Here is a 17,567-nt window from a genome sequence, read left to right on the forward strand (position 1 = left end):
GTGATATTCTGCGGGCGGTGCAGTCGTTATCGGTTCTCGGGTGTAGAGACGGTGTATTTAAGTGTGATTGCGTGTTAACCGCGTTGTACACGACTTCTTTTCTTTTCTGATTCCTTCTTGAATCTAAGTCCTTCGTGACTTGGGTGGATGTTTTGATTCCTTCTTGAATCTGAGTCCTTCGTGACTCGGGTAGGTGTTTGAAAACAATAACGTTGGGTTAGGCAACCGGGCTCATAACCTGTTAGAACAAGGTCTCCTCTGGTGGTATGACTACCATAGGCGACCGAGTAGAGGTACGAAAGGTAACCCTGTATTGGATTGAACTTCACTAAGAGCTATTGTTCTATCTACTTGTTGTTATGATGATCTTAGGACGTACATGACAGATCATCATTCCGCGTCGGTCCTTCTGCTCGGGCTTACTCCACGAACCTCACCTCGCCGACCTGGACTGAACCTAACATATTCTTAACACTCCCCCTCAGGGCAGGTCCGGTCCAAGGACAACTCCTAATTGGTTCTTGAATCTCTCGAATGCGACTCGCTGCAATGGCTTTGTCATTCCATCAGCCACCATGTCTGCAGTTGGAACGTAGGCCACATCGAGTTTGCCTTGTTCTGCTAGGTCTCGGATAAAATGATAACAGACGTCGATGTGCTTTGATCTTTCGTGAAGGTGAGGGTTCTTTGTAAGTGCAATGGCACCCTGGTTGTCTCCTAGCATCTGGACCTTGTTGGTGTCTTTTCCAATGTACTTTGGGAACCCAAGATCTCTAAACATTTGAGCAATCCACTGGCCTTGCTTGCAGCATGTTGATAGTGCGATGTATTCAGATTCGCAGCTTGACGTTGCAACAGACCGTTGCTTCTTGCTAGACCATGATATTGGACCTCCGTAGAACATTGCAGTGCTCCCTGAAACGCTCTTTCGGTCTACCATGTCGCTTGCCCAGTCAGCATCAGAGTAGATGACAAATTGCGAGTGTACTCCCCTGGTCCGTAGCGTAGCTTCAATGTCACTGTCGACCTTAGATATCGTAGCAGGTTCTTCAACGCATGGCCATGGTGTTCTGCTGGATCGCTCATGTATTGGCTTAGCTTTCCGAGGGTGAATGCAATGTCTGGACGTGTAAGAACCATAGCAAACATAAGGCTCCCTATCACTTGCTGGTATTCAGTGATGTCGATTCGGGTGTCGTTGTCAGTGGCTGGCCTAAATGAAGTGTAATCTGCAGATGGAATCTTCTTGTCTCTGTGTTGTTTGCTAGACATTCCAAACTTGTCAAGTACTGCGTGTAGGTACTGTTCTTGATCGAGGTAGATTGTGCGGCGCTTTCTGTCTCGCGTAACTCGTACTCCAAGGATCTTATGAATCTCCCCCAGGTTCTTGGTGTTGAATCTTCCAGAAAGCTTCTCGTAGAACCAATCAATTTGAGCTCGATCTTTTGCAGCAGCAGCAATGTCATCAACGTAGACGAGGATACGGAGTTGTTTTTCTTTGTGGATAAACATGCACGGGTCTGCGAGGCTTTGTACGAATCCCCATGCCAGAAGTTCTTTCTTTATCAACAAGTTCCAGTCGCGAGCAGCCTGTTTGAGTCCGTATAAGCTGCGGAGAACTCTAAGGACGTATCCTTTTTTGACTTCTACTCCTTGGGGTTGCTTAAGAAAGATCTCTTCCTTCAAGTGCGACTCTGTGAATGCATTCTTAATGTCAAAGTGGAAACATTCCAGGTTTTCCGCTGCGACAGTGGCCATAAACAGACGTAAGGTGTCCATGCGGACTGTCGGGGCAAAAGTCTCGTTGTAGTCTGTTCCGTGTGCTTGCGTAAAACCTCTTGCCACAAGGCGTGCCTTAAACCTCTCAACAGTCCCGTCGAGATTCGTTTTGACTGTAAAAACCCACTTTGAATCAACCATGTTCGCGTCTTTTGGCTTTGGAACTTCCTCCCAGGTTCGATTCTCTATTAACGCGATTATCTCTTCAAGTATTGCTGCTTTCCATTGCTTTCCATACTTTGGGTCGTTGATAGCTTGCTCGTGTGTCTGGGGGATCTGGATTCCTGCGATCTCGGTTGCTGCGAAAGCCTTCTCAGATAGTCGTGTTTGCTCTTCTGTAAGGCCAACTTGGGCTAGCATAGCTTTAACGATCTTGCTAAATCTCTCGTCCTCAACAATCTCTTCGTTAGACCTCTTCCGTTTGGCTTGTCTAGTGAAGTATCGTGGAATCTCCTTTTCTCGTACAGACTGGGTACACGGTTCTTCGGGCCCCTCTTCGTTCACAAGATTAGGAACCCGCTCATCAGATGGTGCAGTAGGAGGAATAGTAGTTAGCCTCCTTGGTCTTCCTCTGTGACGCTTCACTGGTTCATGAGTTAGCTCTGCCGAAGATGGTTCCATTAGGTTCTCGGAAACTGGTTCTATTGGTTCTGCAGGAGATGGTTCCATTGGTTCGGTAGGAGATGGTTCCATTGGTTCTGCAGGAGATGGTTCCATTCGTTCGGTAGGAGTTGGTTCCATTCGTTCGGCAGGAGATAATTCTAGATCCTTCCTAGGTCTTCCTCTTGGTTTTCGGTCTGGCATCGTATTCTGCGTTCCTTGTGGTCCAGCTGGTATGTTTCGCAGTCGTAGTTCAACTTTCCCTCCAGGGGTGTATTCGTCCACTGACAATCGGCTTGTCCTTGAGGTGTATCCAAGCTCTGGCGAATAGAACTTGAACTGCTTATTTGTTGTCTCAGAATATCCCATAAATACTCCAATTCTGCCACGGTCCACGAGCTTGTCATGTCGTTGGTCTGCTGGAATCGTTTTAGGGTTGATGTACGAATAGCATTTGCTCCCCATACACGGATGTGGTCAATGGATGGTTTCGTTCCTGTGAATGCCTCTTCAGGACTGACTTGCTTTCCATTGATCATAGGTCCTGTGTTTGTACGGTTGCGTAGGTATGCGTCTGCTTCGACAGCTTCATCCCAAAACTCAATTGGTAAACCAGCGTCTTTCAACATTGCTCTCATATCAGCTTCAGCAGTTTGGATGTTTCGCTCGGCTGGTCCATTCTGGTGTGAGGAAGCAATTGTTGTAGGCTGAATTTCCACGCCTTGTGTAACTCTCCATTCCTCAGCTTGCTGTAGAAGTTCTGGTGCATTGTCGGTTCCAGCAGCTTTGACTTTCTCGCCAGTTTGATGTTCTACAAAGGTCTTCCAGATTCGGAGTTCCCGTTGTGCGTCTCCCTTTTTCTTCAGCGGGATAACCCAGTTTTTCCGCGTGTAGCTATCAATAATTTGGAGGAACCACCTGTTTCCTCGTAGAGATGTTGGAAAGGGTCCAGCAATGTCAAACTGTACTAAGGCTAGCTTCGTGGCCTTGTGCTCTCTTAGCTGCTTAGGGATGCTGTTCTTCATCTTTGTCAGGGAACACACTTCGCAGATTTCAATCTTCTCTGGAACTTGAATCTTCTTCTGGAGAGTTGTAACTTCGTGGAGTTTGGCAATCTTTGTAGGTCCTAGGTGTGCGAAACGTCTGTGATACAGCAGGTATCTCTCCTTTTCATTAACCTTAAGCTCGCTCTTAACTGGTGTATGGGGTTCCGTGCCTAGGAATGCTGTCTCGTGGTATCCATCGGCAATGTGTGACACTACGTAGAGGCCGTCGTCCATAGTTGCTTTAATAATGATCTCCTTTCCTAGTTTGAAGCATAGTACGTGTGAATTGAAACGACCCTTCAGGCCTGCTGCGCAAATTCTTCTCCCTGATAACAAATTGACTCCAAGGTTAGGTACAAGCAGTACTTCTGACAACCATGTCGACGATCCGTCTTTACACACCACTTGAGCTTCTCCTTTCCAGTCTGCATATAATTCTCCCCCTCCAACCCGAACTAGTCTTCGCTTGATCTTCATCATTCGTCTAAACAATGAGGGTTGGTCAGACATGTGGGAGGAGGCGCCAGTGTCGGCAGCCCAAGTAGATGGAGAGGCCTTACCGACAATGTCTTTTGAGAGACGGCATGTCTCAATTTCCTCGGGTTCAGAGTCTGAGGTCTCGGATAATTCATCTGACTCTGAATTGACTTCTTCGGCTCCATATGCTTTGCCAGTCTTTTTGTGAGAATTCCTTTGCTTGAGTGTCTTAATAGGCGGCTTAGATGATTTCTTAGCGTCGTATTCCTTAAGGAGCTTTCGAGCTCTCTCACGTCTTGGACAGTCTCGTACGCCATGGGCTCCGTCACAAAGGAAGCATTGGACCATAAACTTAGTACCAGATTCGGAGTCAGACGATAGTGGTGAGCTCTTGTGATTTCGGCGCTTGTAAGGCGGAACATACTTCTCCGTCTTCCGGAATGCTGGGAGAGCTTTTTCGTCGGCGTCTTGCTGGTCTCGAACCTCCTTCTCTTCCAGAAACTTAAGTTTCTGTTCAACCGTAAGGTTAAGTTGGGCGTTTAAGGTGTCAATCGTAGTCTTAAATTCTTTCGGGAGTGATCTAATAAGAACGAGTAGTAGTGCAGAGTCCTTGTAAGCTCCGTTGGTGTCAGCGTCTGCTGCTACGAGTTTGCGTCGGTATTCCTTTAGCTTTTCCCATGATCCAACAATTGTGTTCCCAGGATTGAATGTGAACGTTTGAATTCTGGTCATGTAAATGTTGGCGGTTGTGGCGTCAGTTTGGGTGTACTTCTTTTGTAGGTAGGCCCAGAACTGGAAGGCAGTGTCGTATTCGTCAATAAGGGCTTGGTCATCTTCAGTAAGCGACCGAAACAAGAGATCGATTGCAGTGGCTTCATCTTCTAGGTACTTGTCTCTTTTTTCAATGTTGACGCGGATCTTAGTATGCTTGTCTGCTTCAGCAATTTCCAACTCTTCCATAGCCTCCGTTAGTTCACCGGCTATTGCTATTTGGCAGTGCTGTACCAGGTTTTTCTCGCAGACATAGAAGACTTTCTTCCCCTTAAGCTTGACCTTGTTTCGGCGGAACCAAGTATCGTGGTTTTCAGCTGTAAGTTGGGGAATCTTCCATTCTTCCTTCTCTACAGCCATCTTGTGTGTTTTGAGTTGGTGAGACTATTATGCGAGCAAGGTACGTGGTATGATGCTAAGAGTGTAGGTGATGCGGGCGATGCGGGCGATACAGGCGATGCGGGCGATGCGGGCGATCCGGGTGATATTCTGCGGGCGGTGCAGTCGTTATCGGTTCTCGGGTGTAGAGACGGTGTATTTAAGTGTGATTGCGTGTTAACCGCGTTGTACACGACTTCTTTTCTTTTCTGATTCCTTCTTGAATCTAAGTCCTTCGTGACTTGGGTGGATGTTTTGATTCCTTCTTGAATCTGAGTCCTTCGTGACTCGGGTAGGTGTTTGAAAACAATAACGTTGGGTTAGGCAACCGGGCTCATAACCTGTTAGAACAAGGTCTCCTCTGGTGGTATGACTACCATAGGCGACCGAGTAGAGGTACGAAAGGTAACCCTGTATTGGATTGAACTTCACTAAGAGCTATTGTTCTATCTACTTGTTGTTATGATGATCTTAGGACGTACATGACAGATCATCATTCCGCGTCGGTCCTTCTGCTCGGGCTTACTCCACGAACCTCACCTCGCCGACCTGGACTGAACCTAACATATTCTTAACACTCCCCCTCAGGGCAGGTCCGGTCCAAGGACAACTCCTAATTGGTTCTTGAATCTCTCGAATGCGACTCGCTGCAATGGCTTTGTCATTCCATCAGCCACCATGTCTGCAGTTGGAACGTAGGCCACATCGAGTTTGCCTTGTTCTGCTAGGTCTCGGATAAAATGATAACAGACGTCGATGTGCTTTGATCTTTCGTGAAGGTGAGGGTTCTTTGTAAGTGCAATGGCACCCTGGTTGTCTCCTAGCATCTGGACCTTGTTGGTGTCTTTTCCAATGTACTTTGGGAACCCAAGATCTCTAAACATTTGAGCAATCCACTGGCCTTGCTTGCAGCATGTTGATAGTGCGATGTATTCAGATTCGCAGCTTGACGTTGCAACAGACCGTTGCTTCTTGCTAGACCATGATATTGGACCTCCGTAGAACATTGCAGTGCTCCCTGAAACGCTCTTTCGGTCTACCATGTCGCTTGCCCAGTCAGCATCAGAGTAGATGACAAATTGCGAGTGTACTCCCCTGGTCCGTAGCGTAGCTTCAATGTCACTGTCGACCTTAGATATCGTAGCAGGTTCTTCAACGCATGGCCATGGTGTTCTGCTGGATCGCTCATGTATTGGCTTAGCTTTCCGAGGGTGAATGCAATGTCTGGACGTGTAAGAACCATAGCAAACATAAGGCTCCCTATCACTTGCTGGTATTCAGTGATGTCGATTCGGGTGTCGTTGTCAGTGGCTGGCCTAAATGAAGTGTAATCTGCAGATGGAATCTTCTTGTCTCTGTGTTGTTTGCTAGACATTCCAAACTTGTCAAGTACTGCGTGTAGGTACTGTTCTTGATCGAGGTAGATTGTGCGGCGCTTTCTGTCTCGCGTAACTCGTACTCCAAGGATCTTATGAATCTCCCCCAGGTTCTTGGTGTTGAATCTTCCAGAAAGCTTCTCGTAGAACCAATCAATTTGAGCTCGATCTTTTGCAGCAGCAGCAATGTCATCAACGTAGACGAGGATACGGAGTTGTTTTTCTTTGTGGATAAACATGCACGGGTCTGCGAGGCTTTGTACGAATCCCCATGCCAGAAGTTCTTTCTTTATCAACAAGTTCCAGTCGCGAGCAGCCTGTTTGAGTCCGTATAAGCTGCGGAGAACTCTAAGGACGTATCCTTTTTTGACTTCTACTCCTTGGGGTTGCTTAAGAAAGATCTCTTCCTTCAAGTGCGACTCTGTGAATGCATTCTTAATGTCAAAGTGGAAACATTCCAGGTTTTCCGCTGCGACAGTGGCCATAAACAGACGTAAGGTGTCCATGCGGACTGTCGGGGCAAAAGTCTCGTTGTAGTCTGTTCCGTGTGCTTGCGTAAAACCTCTTGCCACAAGGCGTGCCTTAAACCTCTCAACAGTCCCGTCGAGATTCGTTTTGACTGTAAAAACCCACTTTGAATCAACCATGTTCGCGTCTTTTGGCTTTGGAACTTCCTCCCAGGTTCGATTCTCTATTAACGCGATTATCTCTTCAAGTATTGCTGCTTTCCATTGCTTTCCATACTTTGGGTCGTTGATAGCTTGCTCGTGTGTCTGGGGGATCTGGATTCCTGCGATCTCGGTTGCTGCGAAAGCCTTCTCAGATAGTCGTGTTTGCTCTTCTGTAAGGCCAACTTGGGCTAGCATAGCTTTAACGATCTTGCTAAATCTCTCGTCCTCAACAATCTCTTCGTTAGACCTCTTCCGTTTGGCTTGTCTAGTGAAGTATCGTGGAATCTCCTTTTCTCGTACAGACTGGGTACACGGTTCTTCGGGCCCCTCTTCGTTCACAAGATTAGGAACCCGCTCATCAGATGGTGCAGTAGGAGGAATAGTAGTTAGCCTCCTTGGTCTTCCTCTGTGACGCTTCACTGGTTCATGAGTTAGCTCTGCCGAAGATGGTTCCATTAGGTTCTCGGAAACTGGTTCTATTGGTTCTGCAGGAGATGGTTCCATTGGTTCGGTAGGAGATGGTTCCATTGGTTCTGCAGGAGATGGTTCCATTCGTTCGGTAGGAGTTGGTTCCATTCGTTCGGCAGGAGATAATTCTAGATCCTTCCTAGGTCTTCCTCTTGGTTTTCGGTCTGGCATCGTATTCTGCGTTCCTTGTGGTCCAGCTGGTATGTTTCGCAGTCGTAGTTCAACTTTCCCTCCAGGGGTGTATTCGTCCACTGACAATCGGCTTGTCCTTGAGGTGTATCCAAGCTCTGGCGAATAGAACTTGAACTGCTTATTTGTTGTCTCAGAATATCCCATAAATACTCCAATTCTGCCACGGTCCACGAGCTTGTCATGTCGTTGGTCTGCTGGAATCGTTTTAGGGTTGATGTACGAATAGCATTTGCTCCCCATACACGGATGTGGTCAATGGATGGTTTCGTTCCTGTGAATGCCTCTTCAGGACTGACTTGCTTTCCATTGATCATAGGTCCTGTGTTTGTACGGTTGCGTAGGTATGCGTCTGCTTCGACAGCTTCATCCCAAAACTCAATTGGTAAACCAGCGTCTTTCAACATTGCTCTCATATCAGCTTCAGCAGTTTGGATGTTTCGCTCGGCTGGTCCATTCTGGTGTGAGGAAGCAATTGTTGTAGGCTGAATTTCCACGCCTTGTGTAACTCTCCATTCCTCAGCTTGCTGTAGAAGTTCTGGTGCATTGTCGGTTCCAGCAGCTTTGACTTTCTCGCCAGTTTGATGTTCTACAAAGGTCTTCCAGATTCGGAGTTCCCGTTGTGCGTCTCCCTTTTTCTTCAGCGGGATAACCCAGTTTTTCCGCGTGTAGCTATCAATAATTTGGAGGAACCACCTGTTTCCTCGTAGAGATGTTGGAAAGGGTCCAGCAATGTCAAACTGTACTAAGGCTAGCTTCGTGGCCTTGTGCTCTCTTAGCTGCTTAGGGATGCTGTTCTTCATCTTTGTCAGGGAACACACTTCGCAGATTTCAATCTTCTCTGGAACTTGAATCTTCTTCTGGAGAGTTGTAACTTCGTGGAGTTTGGCAATCTTTGTAGGTCCTAGGTGTGCGAAACGTCTGTGATACAGCAGGTATCTCTCCTTTTCATTAACCTTAAGCTCGCTCTTAACTGGTGTATGGGGTTCCGTGCCTAGGAATGCTGTCTCGTGGTATCCATCGGCAATGTGTGACACTACGTAGAGGCCGTCGTCCATAGTTGCTTTAATAATGATCTCCTTTCCTAGTTTGAAGCATAGTACGTGTGAATTGAAACGACCCTTCAGGCCTGCTGCGCAAATTCTTCTCCCTGATAACAAATTGACTCCAAGGTTAGGTACAAGCAGTACTTCTGACAACCATGTCGACGATCCGTCTTTACACACCACTTGAGCTTCTCCTTTCCAGTCTGCATATAATTCTCCCCTCCAACCCGAACTAGTCTTCGCTTGATCTTCATCATTCGTCTAAACAATGAGGGTTGGTCAGACATGTGGGAGGAGGCGCCAGTGTCGGCAGCCCAAGTAGATGGAGAGGCCTTACCGACAATGTCTTTTGAGAGACGGCATGTCTCAATTTCCTCGGGTTCAGAGTCTGAGGTCTCGGATAATTCATCTGACTCTGAATTGACTTCTTCGGCTCCATATGCTTTGCCAGTCTTTTTGTGAGAATTCCTTTGCTTGAGTGTCTTAATAGGCGGCTTAGATGATTTCTTAGCGTCGTATTCCTTAAGGAGCTTTCGAGCTCTCTCACGTCTTGGACAGTCTCGTACGCCATGGGCTCCGTCACAAAGGAAGCATTGGACCATAAACTTAGTACCAGATTCGGAGTCAGACGATAGTGGTGAGCTCTTGTGATTTCGGCGCTTGTAAGGCGGAACATACTTCTCCGTCTTCCGGAATGCTGGGAGAGCTTTTTCGTCGGCGTCTTGCTGGTCTCGAACCTCCTTCTCTTCCAGAAACTTAAGTTTCTGTTCAACCGTAAGGTTAAGTTGGGCGTTTAAGGTGTCAATCGTAGTCTTAAATTCTTTCGGGAGTGATCTAATAAGAACGAGTAGTAGTGCAGAGTCCTTGTAAGCTCCGTTGGTGTCAGCGTCTGCTGCTACGAGTTTGCGTCGGTATTCCTTTAGCTTTTCCCATGATCCAACAATTGTGTTCCCAGGATTGAATGTGAACGTTTGAATTCTGGTCATGTAAATGTTGGCGGTTGTGGCGTCAGTTTGGGTGTACTTCTTTTGTAGGTAGGCCCAGAACTGGAAGGCAGTGTCGTATTCGTCAATAAGGGCTTGGTCATCTTCAGTAAGCGACCGAAACAAGAGATCGATTGCAGTGGCTTCATCTTCTAGGTACTTGTCTCTTTTTTCAATGTTGACGCGGATCTTAGTATGCTTGTCTGCTTCAGCAATTTCCAACTCTTCCATAGCCTCCGTTAGTTCACCGGCTATTGCTATTTGGCAGTGCTGTACCAGGTTTTTCTCGCAGACATAGAAGACTTTCTTCCCCTTAAGCTTGACCTTGTTTCGGCGGAACCAAGTATCGTGGTTTTCAGCTGTAAGTTGGGGAATCTTCCATTCTTCCTTCTCTACAGCCATCTTGTGTGTTTTGAGTTGGTGAGACTATTATGCGAGCAAGGTACGTGGTATGATGCTAAGAGTGTAGGTGATGCGGGCGATGCGGGCGATACAGGCGATGCGGGCGATGCGGGCGATCCGGGTGATATTCTGCGGGCGGTGCAGTCGTTATCGGTTCTCGGGTGTAGAGACGGTGTATTTAAGTGTGATTGCGTGTTAACCGCGTTGTACACGACTTCTTTTCTTTTCTGATTCCTTCTTGAATCTAAGTCCTTCGTGACTTGGGTGGATGTTTTGATTCCTTCTTGAATCTGAGTCCTTCGTGACTCGGGTAGGTGTTTGAAAACAATAACGTTGGGTTAGGCAACCGGGCTCATAACCTGTTAGAACAAGGTCTCCTCTGGTGGTATGACTACCATAGGCGACCGAGTAGAGGTACGAAAGGTAACCCTGTATTGGATTGAACTTCACTAAGAGCTATTGTTCTATCTACTTGTTGTTATGATGATCTTAGGACGTACATGACAGATCATCATTCCGCGTCGGTCCTTCTGCTCGGGCTTACTCCACGAACCTCACCTCGCCGACCTGGACTGAACCTAACATATTCTTAACACTACGAGTAATTATTAATAATATTGACGACGCGATCGACGCGATAATTGACCTAGGTACCGCTAACAGCTACGATGACGACGAGTTTAAATAATAGAAGCGCAACGAGCTATGCGCTGCAAAGGGTAGCGAGCACGCAAGAAACCCTATTAAATACTGGCTAGAGTTGCAGGATCGCTACCCTAACCTTAGCAAGCTCGCCCTTGACGTACTCTCTATCCTAGCTTTAAGCTGTGAGTGTGAGCGCTGCTTTAATGAGCTTGGCGACCTGCTAGAGCCTCGCTGATAAGGTATCTCACCCGAGCTTTTAGCGGAAATACAATATACAAGGAGGTGGAGAAAGGTCGGCTTAGGCTGCAACAACGAGGTGGACGAGAAGGTGGTTAGCAACGAGCAATTGGACGCTAAATACGGGCTGGATACATAGGTCGACGGCTAAGAAACTCAATACTAAGTTTTCTATACAATTGTCCCAATTAGGCGTCAAGCCCATCAAGCCCATTAAGCCGGCCGACCCTCCGCAGCTAATCAAGCCATCCAGCCGGCCGGCTTCTGCCAAAAAGCCGGCTGGCTGGATTGTTGACAACTATGTTGGGGCCCACTGCATTGGGCAGCGCATATGGAGAACACAAATGCCGTGGATCATCTACTCGAACAAGGAGCAGACGTGGATGCGCTGGACATGTTTGGATATGAAGACGAACAGGCTCAGACATGTCTTTCGATGGCTATGTTTCGGGGTAGCGCAATGATGGTGAAACATCTTCTCAGCAAGGGCGCTGACCCATCTAGGGCTGATAAGAAAGGTCGCACGCCCTTACACATGCTCGCTGGCGACTCCAGGATGCAGAACAGATTGTTTGACATTCCGAAAAATCTCCTCCAGTGGTGTCAGCACAGAAGTTTTGATGCATGCTTGAAGCAGCTGGGGACTTGTGTCAATGTAATATTGTGGTTTTCGAAATACCTTGAGCCGCCTGGATCTGGTTAGCTTGGTGCCCAAGAACATCAACTCCCATAGTAATTTGTTAGTAAATTAATGCAGCAGCCGTTTCCCACCTCCAGAAGCCCATGAAGCTAGTCCTGTACTCTAAATCGTTCGTGTATAGCGTTTTGTTTGTGTGGAGCTTGTTGCGAGCTCAATCTAGCTGCTGTTGGGATGCCGCCCAAGCGCCAGCGTAAGCCGAAGCAGCCATTCGATCAAGGCGTTAACCCGTCCTCCAGAAGCGTAGAGCGCCAGCAACTAGACAAAATCCTACCCATTTAACGCCTAAACGTGTCCGCCGTGAGGCGCTGCCGTCGCCTCCAGCGACTGCCCCGCCGCGCCGTCAAAGCCCGTTGTCCGAGCCTGAGCTGCAAGCCACCCAAACAGCTGCCTCCGCGCAAGCTGAAGATATCGTTGGCGAGGATGAGGATACTTTCGAGGATGGAGATGGCGATCCGCTGCCTGAGGATGAGGATGAGATCGCTGCTAAGGGCGCTGCCGGTAGTGTTGAGGATGAGGGAGAGCCAGCGTACCGACGTCAAGAAGGCACTCCATGGCTGCCTCGCTCATCGCAAGCGCTAGAGGATGAGGTTAATCCTGTACTGCGCGTTAGGTGGAGGGCTTGCCTTGGTGGTGATATGGAGAAACACTTTATTCCTGAAGCTGCCGATAGCGAGCACGGCGTACGGCTGTACTCGCTGCATTTCGACGACCTATGGCAGTGGGTAGATGACGTTGTTGCAGAATTACGGCCAAAAAGAGCGAAGATCTCATCTGTTTGCACTGTTGTTTACCCAGCTAAGCAGGCCAAACGCGAGCGCGCGATAAAGCGATTGCGGCGAGGTGTTGATGCAACGTGGAATAGCTTTCAGCGCCTTGTTGTAGAGGTTGATAACTATGTCAGCGAGCCAGTAAACGTCGATTTCGAGCTCATCTTGGCTGAAATTCCAGGGGAGCAGCAGCCGTTGCCAACGGTTGTCGACGGTCCTCGTCGACGCACCGCAACGGTGATTCAAGAGGAGGGGCTTGCTGGTGTAATAGCAGCTGAACAAGCAGGTAGCGGGCATGCTATTGCTATCCGGGATAGATGGCGCTGTACAGATACCCATTGCGAGAACTATCCTTATTGCTGCTGGATGGCGCCAACAGCGAGGCAGCCAGCGCGCTTCGAAGATCACCTCTTTGTCAACGGCAACATTATCTCCATGTGGGCAAGAGCAATTACAGCGAGAAGGGCAACGTACGATGAGCCATCTGATGATGTACGGCTTGCAATTTTGAGAGCAAAGGACCTGCGGGTGCATGAGAAAACGCGCAAGTTGCGGGCGGCTGGAGATGGCGACGATGATATCAAAAGCTTAACAAAACTGCTCATCGTTGGACAGCTTGAGCGGATGAACAGGCAACCTCAACAGGAGTCTAACTTGCAGGCAGCTGCACCAACGATAACAAGAGCTGAGGTATCTAGTGCATCTCAGTGGGCGCCTATCCGATATGATCATGAGCAGGAGATTAACGAGCATACTAGTAATTTCTTTAACTACCTTAAGTTAAAATTTCCTACAGTTGGAGAGGACATTAACGAGCTTTATAAGACTCTTGTTATTGACGGAGCTATGGATATCAACCTCTTGATGCAGCCATCTGGTGATATCTTGAAGTTGTGGACGCAGCATTTCAAGCAGCCTCCTGGCTGGTTTTTCACGCTACAAAACACTGCAAAAGAATGGCAAGCTGGGTACCAGGGTCTCACAGATCGTAACTGGAGACGAGTCGAACGTTGTAAGAAAAGAGAGGAGATTGCGCGCAAGAAATTGGTGGTTGAACCGTCTAGCAGTGTTGTGGAGGATGATGGCGAGAATGCTTGAAGCTTAGTGGCCTGAGCGTTTTTGGTGACAGCGGCCCGTGCCCGCTATAGTGTTGAGGTTTTTCAGGCGTTTCAAATGCGCTGCAACAATAGTCTATTTGGATAGCCCTATGTACAACACTACAACGTTATGCGATTATAACAGGTTAACTTCCTAAGATAGTTCTATATGTATAGAAATAGCTCTTATTTTTTAGAATTATTAAATCGCTTTTGTGGGTTGCGCATTAAGGTGTAATCGTTCGCATTTGTATGGTATCATCTACCTATAGAAACGTACTGTGGCATCCATTTAAAAGCACAATTAATAGGGATAGCCACACCTATGGAACCAGCTTCTGCAGTTAATATTACAGCACACCAGCTGCGCTGCATACTCAAGAAAGACCCCAAAGTCAATGAAGTTCTCCGCTTGCGCTGAATTCCTTTTCATCCACCCCTTGAGCTGCTTAAAGCTCTTCTCGATGGGGTTGAAATCTGGTGAGTATGGCGGCAGATACTCAAGGAGTACTCCAGCACTTTGGCAAAGCACCCGTACACGCTCTGATCGATGGATGGAGGCGTTATCAAGCACGATTACTGAGGCTGGCCCTGGGTGAGGATTGCAGAACGGCAGCACTTGAAACTCTAAGAGTCTTCTAGGATCTCAGATAATCGCGCCTTGAAAGATCTTATAGCTTATGTAGCCATCTATCGTCATGGCTGGCAGCAGCGACCACCGTTCTGATCGCCTGAAGCTGTGTGATAGCTCCACCGGCTCCCCGATTGGAGACCAGCCATACTTGCGGTCGCCCGTACGCTCATTGCAGGCGCTCTCGTCCAACGCAACGATCTGCTCCGCCTTATAGTGTTGCGCCATCCTGGCAAGATAGAGGCGGCGGAGTGGCTCACTCTGCTCCTTTGCCCGCTTTGTTGCAAGCTTGCGAGACCATCTCATCTTCTCTAGCTCTCGGTAAACGCTCGCAAGGCTTATCCTAACGTCGTACTCGTCGTACAAGAAGTCCCATCTCATCCATGTATGCGCCCGGTGAGCCATTGAGGTATGCCTGAAGGCCTTCGCGCTGAGCTTGCCGGAGTATAGATGGCCGCCCAAGTCGAACGCAGCGCGGCGGATAAGGCACGCCCCAAAACTCTAAGCTCAACCTCAGCTTTGCTACTGTGTTACGGCTCGCACCTGTAGCTCTAGAGATGGCTCGATCACTTTCGCAGGCAGCAATTCGGTCGAGGATAGCCTGGAGAACAGCGGGCTGCAAGCGGTGGCCGGTGCCTGGCATCGCGATGAGATGGGCTCGAGAAAATTGCAACACCAAAAACGCGAGTCAGTAGAGGCGATCGCAGCAAACAATGAACTTCAAATACGTTGTGGGTGTTAGAAAGCGTGGCTGCATCGATTTACTAACAAATTACTATAGGAGTTGATGTTCTTGGCCACCAAGCCAACCAGATCCAGGTGGCTCAAGGTATTTCGAGAAACACCCATAAAGGCGTCGGGCGCTCCACTTGAAAGCATGAGACAAGGCAGCAACACAACTCCGCTTATGGGCAAACGATGAGGATGAGATGTCGTTGGCATTCGCATTCCGACGCTTAGTCGTGGATGAGTTGAAGCGAATGGCCTTTGCTTCTGGGGCCGCGGTTGATTGATCTCTTGTGCTGCTATACCTACGAGAGGGTACATCTACTCTAGACCTGGGTCCATCGGAAGCTCGGTATATAGGTGTTGCGTCTCTAATTCCCGTATTGCTGGTGGTATTGACCAACCTATGCGGCTATTTCGTATTCTCTCGTTTTCTTCTTCGGTTTCGTCGTCAAATTGATATGTATGCTGCCACAGTTCGTAGTAAGGCTGATCCTCGACATCAAATTCTTCAACCCCGTACATACCAGGCACTTCCTTCTCGCGTTGCTTGATGTCAGGTGCACGATCCCGTCGTTGAAGTTGCTTTCCCGTCTGCGCATCTGCGGCAATCAGGCGCTGAGAGATCTTTTGGAAGGTCATGTACCGGCTCTTTGCAGCATACACGTTGTTATCAGAACTCTCAGACTGCTTGAACTCATCCCCAAATCCATCATTGTGAAATATGGCATCGATTATCTGGTCGGACCTTTTCGGCAGTCGGCCACGCTCTCGAGCAAAGTTCGTCCACAAACCCAGGCGCATACCGTTTCCACTGTCCAGGCAATGTCTAAAGCCGTCATCCCCTCTCTACCAGAGTCGTTTACATCAATTCCATTTTCGATGGCGTATTCCACGCTACGAATGTAGCAGTTATAACACATGGCCATGAAAGCTGTCCGAGCTGTAACGCCGTGTTTGGACTCATTCAGGATTCCGGCTCTAGATGTTCCTGGTAGACTTTCCAAATATAACTCCATAATTTGGAGACACGCTTCGTCCCAGATTTCTCGATTGTTTGCTGCGTAGAACAAAACGTCCCGGCCGTAGGTGTCTCTCGTGGTTATTGTGGCGCCTTTCTTTTGTAACCATGTCAAACCCTCCAGGTAATCCAAACCAGAAGCGTTAAGACTAATCCAGAGCAGCGGTAATGACATTCCAAATTCGTCCTGCACATCCAAACTGCCTTTGTATCGGGGGGATGTCAGGATAGTGTTGATCTTTTCCTTCTACGCCGGAGAGTAGCTTTGCAAAGCATGGTTTGTGATCGCTTTTCACGAAAGCGTGGTCTCTAGAGTAGCACCAATGAGTTTCTCTAGGGCGATGAAGTATCCCTCAGGGTATGCCAGGCTCTTTGGCTCTATCTCGAGCCACTTCTGCAACGAAACCAGCTTTGACCACTTGCTATCAACGTTTGCATCTGCACCTGCATTCAGCAGAGCGAATACTGCGCAGACCTGTTGATCGTATATGGCGTCAGCTCGAAATCCTTCTCTAAGCATCGTATCACGCACTTCGCAAATGCGGTACCAGCGTACTTTGGCATCTTAGTTTTCGCCTCCTTAACTAGCGTGTTTCTCACTTCCCAAGCCTCGTTGACCTCTCCTTGCCGTTCAGCTTCAGCTGCTTTGGAAGTATGTCCTCAACGCACCTGGATCGACCCAGCTCGAAGAGCACAGTACCAACTGCATACAGATCATGATACAGTTTAAACGTTTCAATCTCGTCCGGCAAGCCTTGACGGCCTGGATGGCGATACATGTCGTTCTCGTAATCATTTGATCTCAGGCGCTCAGAATGTGTATCATATTTGCGGGAGAACTCGAAGCCTTTCAGGTAGGGCGTTGGATTTTTTTGTGGTGACTTGTCCCGTTGGTAGCAGATCTAGAGTCCATGAAGATAATGTTGGAGGATTGATGTTCTTGTGGACCCAGCCGCGAATGTGCAGATTGAAGGTAGTGTGCGCGATTCGATAGGCAATGTAGTATAGTTGCTCGAAAGGTATTGCCCATTTTTCAGTGATTCGGTGATGGTTCCACACCCCAAGTGTACTGAATAGACTCTCTTTGTCCTGAAGACGGTTTTGGAGCTGCCTGGGAATGTCGTATATGAGCACAAAGCGTTTTGTCTGTATCATGCTTCCAGTCTATGCATGGGAGTACCGATAGAGGAGGCTGAAGAGCGCCGCGCAAGGCTGCGGGTTCCGTCGATGTAGACGTAAGTTTCTTCAGCTGAGTTGCTAATTGGACTTTTGATTTGATTGTTCCGATCGCATCGGCATCGACGTCGTGCGCATATTCCCGATACTCAATGATAACCTGTTTGAAGCCCTCTCCAACTATGGGCTGGTATTTCGCAACGATTATAATATCCGAGATCTCATCGTGCTTCTTTTTACCTTCGTTCTTTCCGTCTCCATTCTTTCCTTCCTCATTATTTTCATCTTTGTTCTTTCTATCATGATTCACTTTGATCGTACCCTTTGATTGTTCCAACAGGTCGTCTTGCCCTGCCTCGTGGCAACGCCGCATCTGAGCTA

General features: G+C 48.2%; 9 protein-coding genes across 9 annotated transcripts; 2 read left to right on the plus strand and 7 right to left on the minus strand.

Moving 5' to 3' along the window:
• Positions 1 to 481: 481 nt before the first annotated feature.
• On the minus strand, positions 482 to 2,448 carry PtrM4_153060 (uncharacterized protein; the record flags this gene model as incomplete). Its single annotated transcript, XM_066110242.1, has 2 exons — positions 482 to 944; positions 989 to 2,448. The coding sequence occupies 2 exons, from the start codon at positions 2,446 to 2,448 to the stop codon at positions 482 to 484; spliced, it is 1,923 nt and encodes a 640-aa protein (XP_065958734.1).
• A 92-nt stretch (positions 2,449 to 2,540) lies between these two features.
• Positions 2,541 to 5,033, minus strand: PtrM4_153070 (UBN2 multi-domain protein; the record flags this gene model as incomplete). The annotated part of the gene is made up of 1 exon (XM_066110243.1): positions 2,541 to 5,033. The coding sequence occupies one exon, from the start codon at positions 5,031 to 5,033 to the stop codon at positions 2,541 to 2,543; it is 2,493 nt and encodes an 830-aa protein (XP_065958735.1).
• A 602-nt stretch (positions 5,034 to 5,635) lies between these two features.
• On the minus strand, positions 5,636 to 8,813 carry PtrM4_153080 (uncharacterized protein; the record flags this gene model as incomplete). Its single annotated transcript, XM_066110244.1, has 3 exons — positions 5,636 to 6,098; positions 6,143 to 7,952; positions 8,003 to 8,813. The coding sequence occupies 3 exons, from the start codon at positions 8,811 to 8,813 to the stop codon at positions 5,636 to 5,638; spliced, it is 3,084 nt and encodes a 1,027-aa protein (XP_065958736.1).
• Positions 8,814 to 8,878: 65 nt separating this feature from the next.
• PtrM4_153090 (UBN2 multi-domain protein) lies at positions 8,879 to 10,186 on the minus strand (the record flags this gene model as incomplete). The annotated part of the gene is made up of 1 exon (XM_066110245.1): positions 8,879 to 10,186. The coding sequence occupies one exon, from the start codon at positions 10,184 to 10,186 to the stop codon at positions 8,879 to 8,881; it is 1,308 nt and encodes a 435-aa protein (XP_065958737.1).
• Positions 10,187 to 11,851: 1,665 nt separating this feature from the next.
• Positions 11,852 to 13,633, plus strand: PtrM4_153100 (uncharacterized protein; the record flags this gene model as incomplete). The annotated part of the gene is made up of 3 exons (XM_066110246.1): positions 11,852 to 11,958; positions 12,013 to 13,027; positions 13,151 to 13,633. The coding sequence occupies 3 exons, from the start codon at positions 11,852 to 11,854 to the stop codon at positions 13,631 to 13,633; spliced, it is 1,605 nt and encodes a 534-aa protein (XP_065958738.1).
• A 261-nt stretch (positions 13,634 to 13,894) lies between these two features.
• On the minus strand, positions 13,895 to 14,906 carry PtrM4_153110 (uncharacterized protein; the record flags this gene model as incomplete). The annotated part of the gene is made up of 4 exons (XM_066110247.1): positions 13,895 to 13,898; positions 14,010 to 14,267; positions 14,415 to 14,764; positions 14,790 to 14,906. The coding sequence occupies 4 exons, from the start codon at positions 14,904 to 14,906 to the stop codon at positions 13,895 to 13,897; spliced, it is 729 nt and encodes a 242-aa protein (XP_065958739.1).
• A 70-nt stretch (positions 14,907 to 14,976) lies between these two features.
• PtrM4_153120 (uncharacterized protein) lies at positions 14,977 to 15,185 on the plus strand (the record flags this gene model as incomplete). The annotated part of the gene is made up of 2 exons (XM_066110248.1): positions 14,977 to 14,994; positions 15,045 to 15,185. 2 exons carry the CDS (start codon positions 14,977 to 14,979, stop codon positions 15,183 to 15,185), a joined length of 159 nt encoding a protein of 52 aa, XP_065958740.1.
• A 255-nt stretch (positions 15,186 to 15,440) lies between these two features.
• PtrM4_153130 (uncharacterized protein) lies at positions 15,441 to 15,793 on the minus strand (the record flags this gene model as incomplete). The annotated part of the gene is made up of 2 exons (XM_066110249.1): positions 15,441 to 15,457; positions 15,517 to 15,793. The coding sequence occupies 2 exons, from the start codon at positions 15,791 to 15,793 to the stop codon at positions 15,441 to 15,443; spliced, it is 294 nt and encodes a 97-aa protein (XP_065958741.1).
• Positions 15,794 to 16,302: 509 nt separating this feature from the next.
• PtrM4_153140 (uncharacterized protein) lies at positions 16,303 to 16,574 on the minus strand (the record flags this gene model as incomplete). The annotated part of the gene is made up of 2 exons (XM_066110250.1): positions 16,303 to 16,485; positions 16,539 to 16,574. 2 exons carry the CDS (start codon positions 16,572 to 16,574, stop codon positions 16,303 to 16,305), a joined length of 219 nt encoding a protein of 72 aa, XP_065958742.1.
• Between the last annotated feature and the right edge of the window lie 993 nt (positions 16,575 to 17,567).

Source organism: Pyrenophora tritici-repentis, assembly GCF_003171515.1.
Source record: "Pyrenophora tritici-repentis strain M4 chromosome Unknown M4_contig_00028, whole genome shotgun sequence".
NCBI classification, from domain to species: Eukaryota; Fungi; Ascomycota; class Dothideomycetes; order Pleosporales; family Pleosporaceae; genus Pyrenophora; species Pyrenophora tritici-repentis.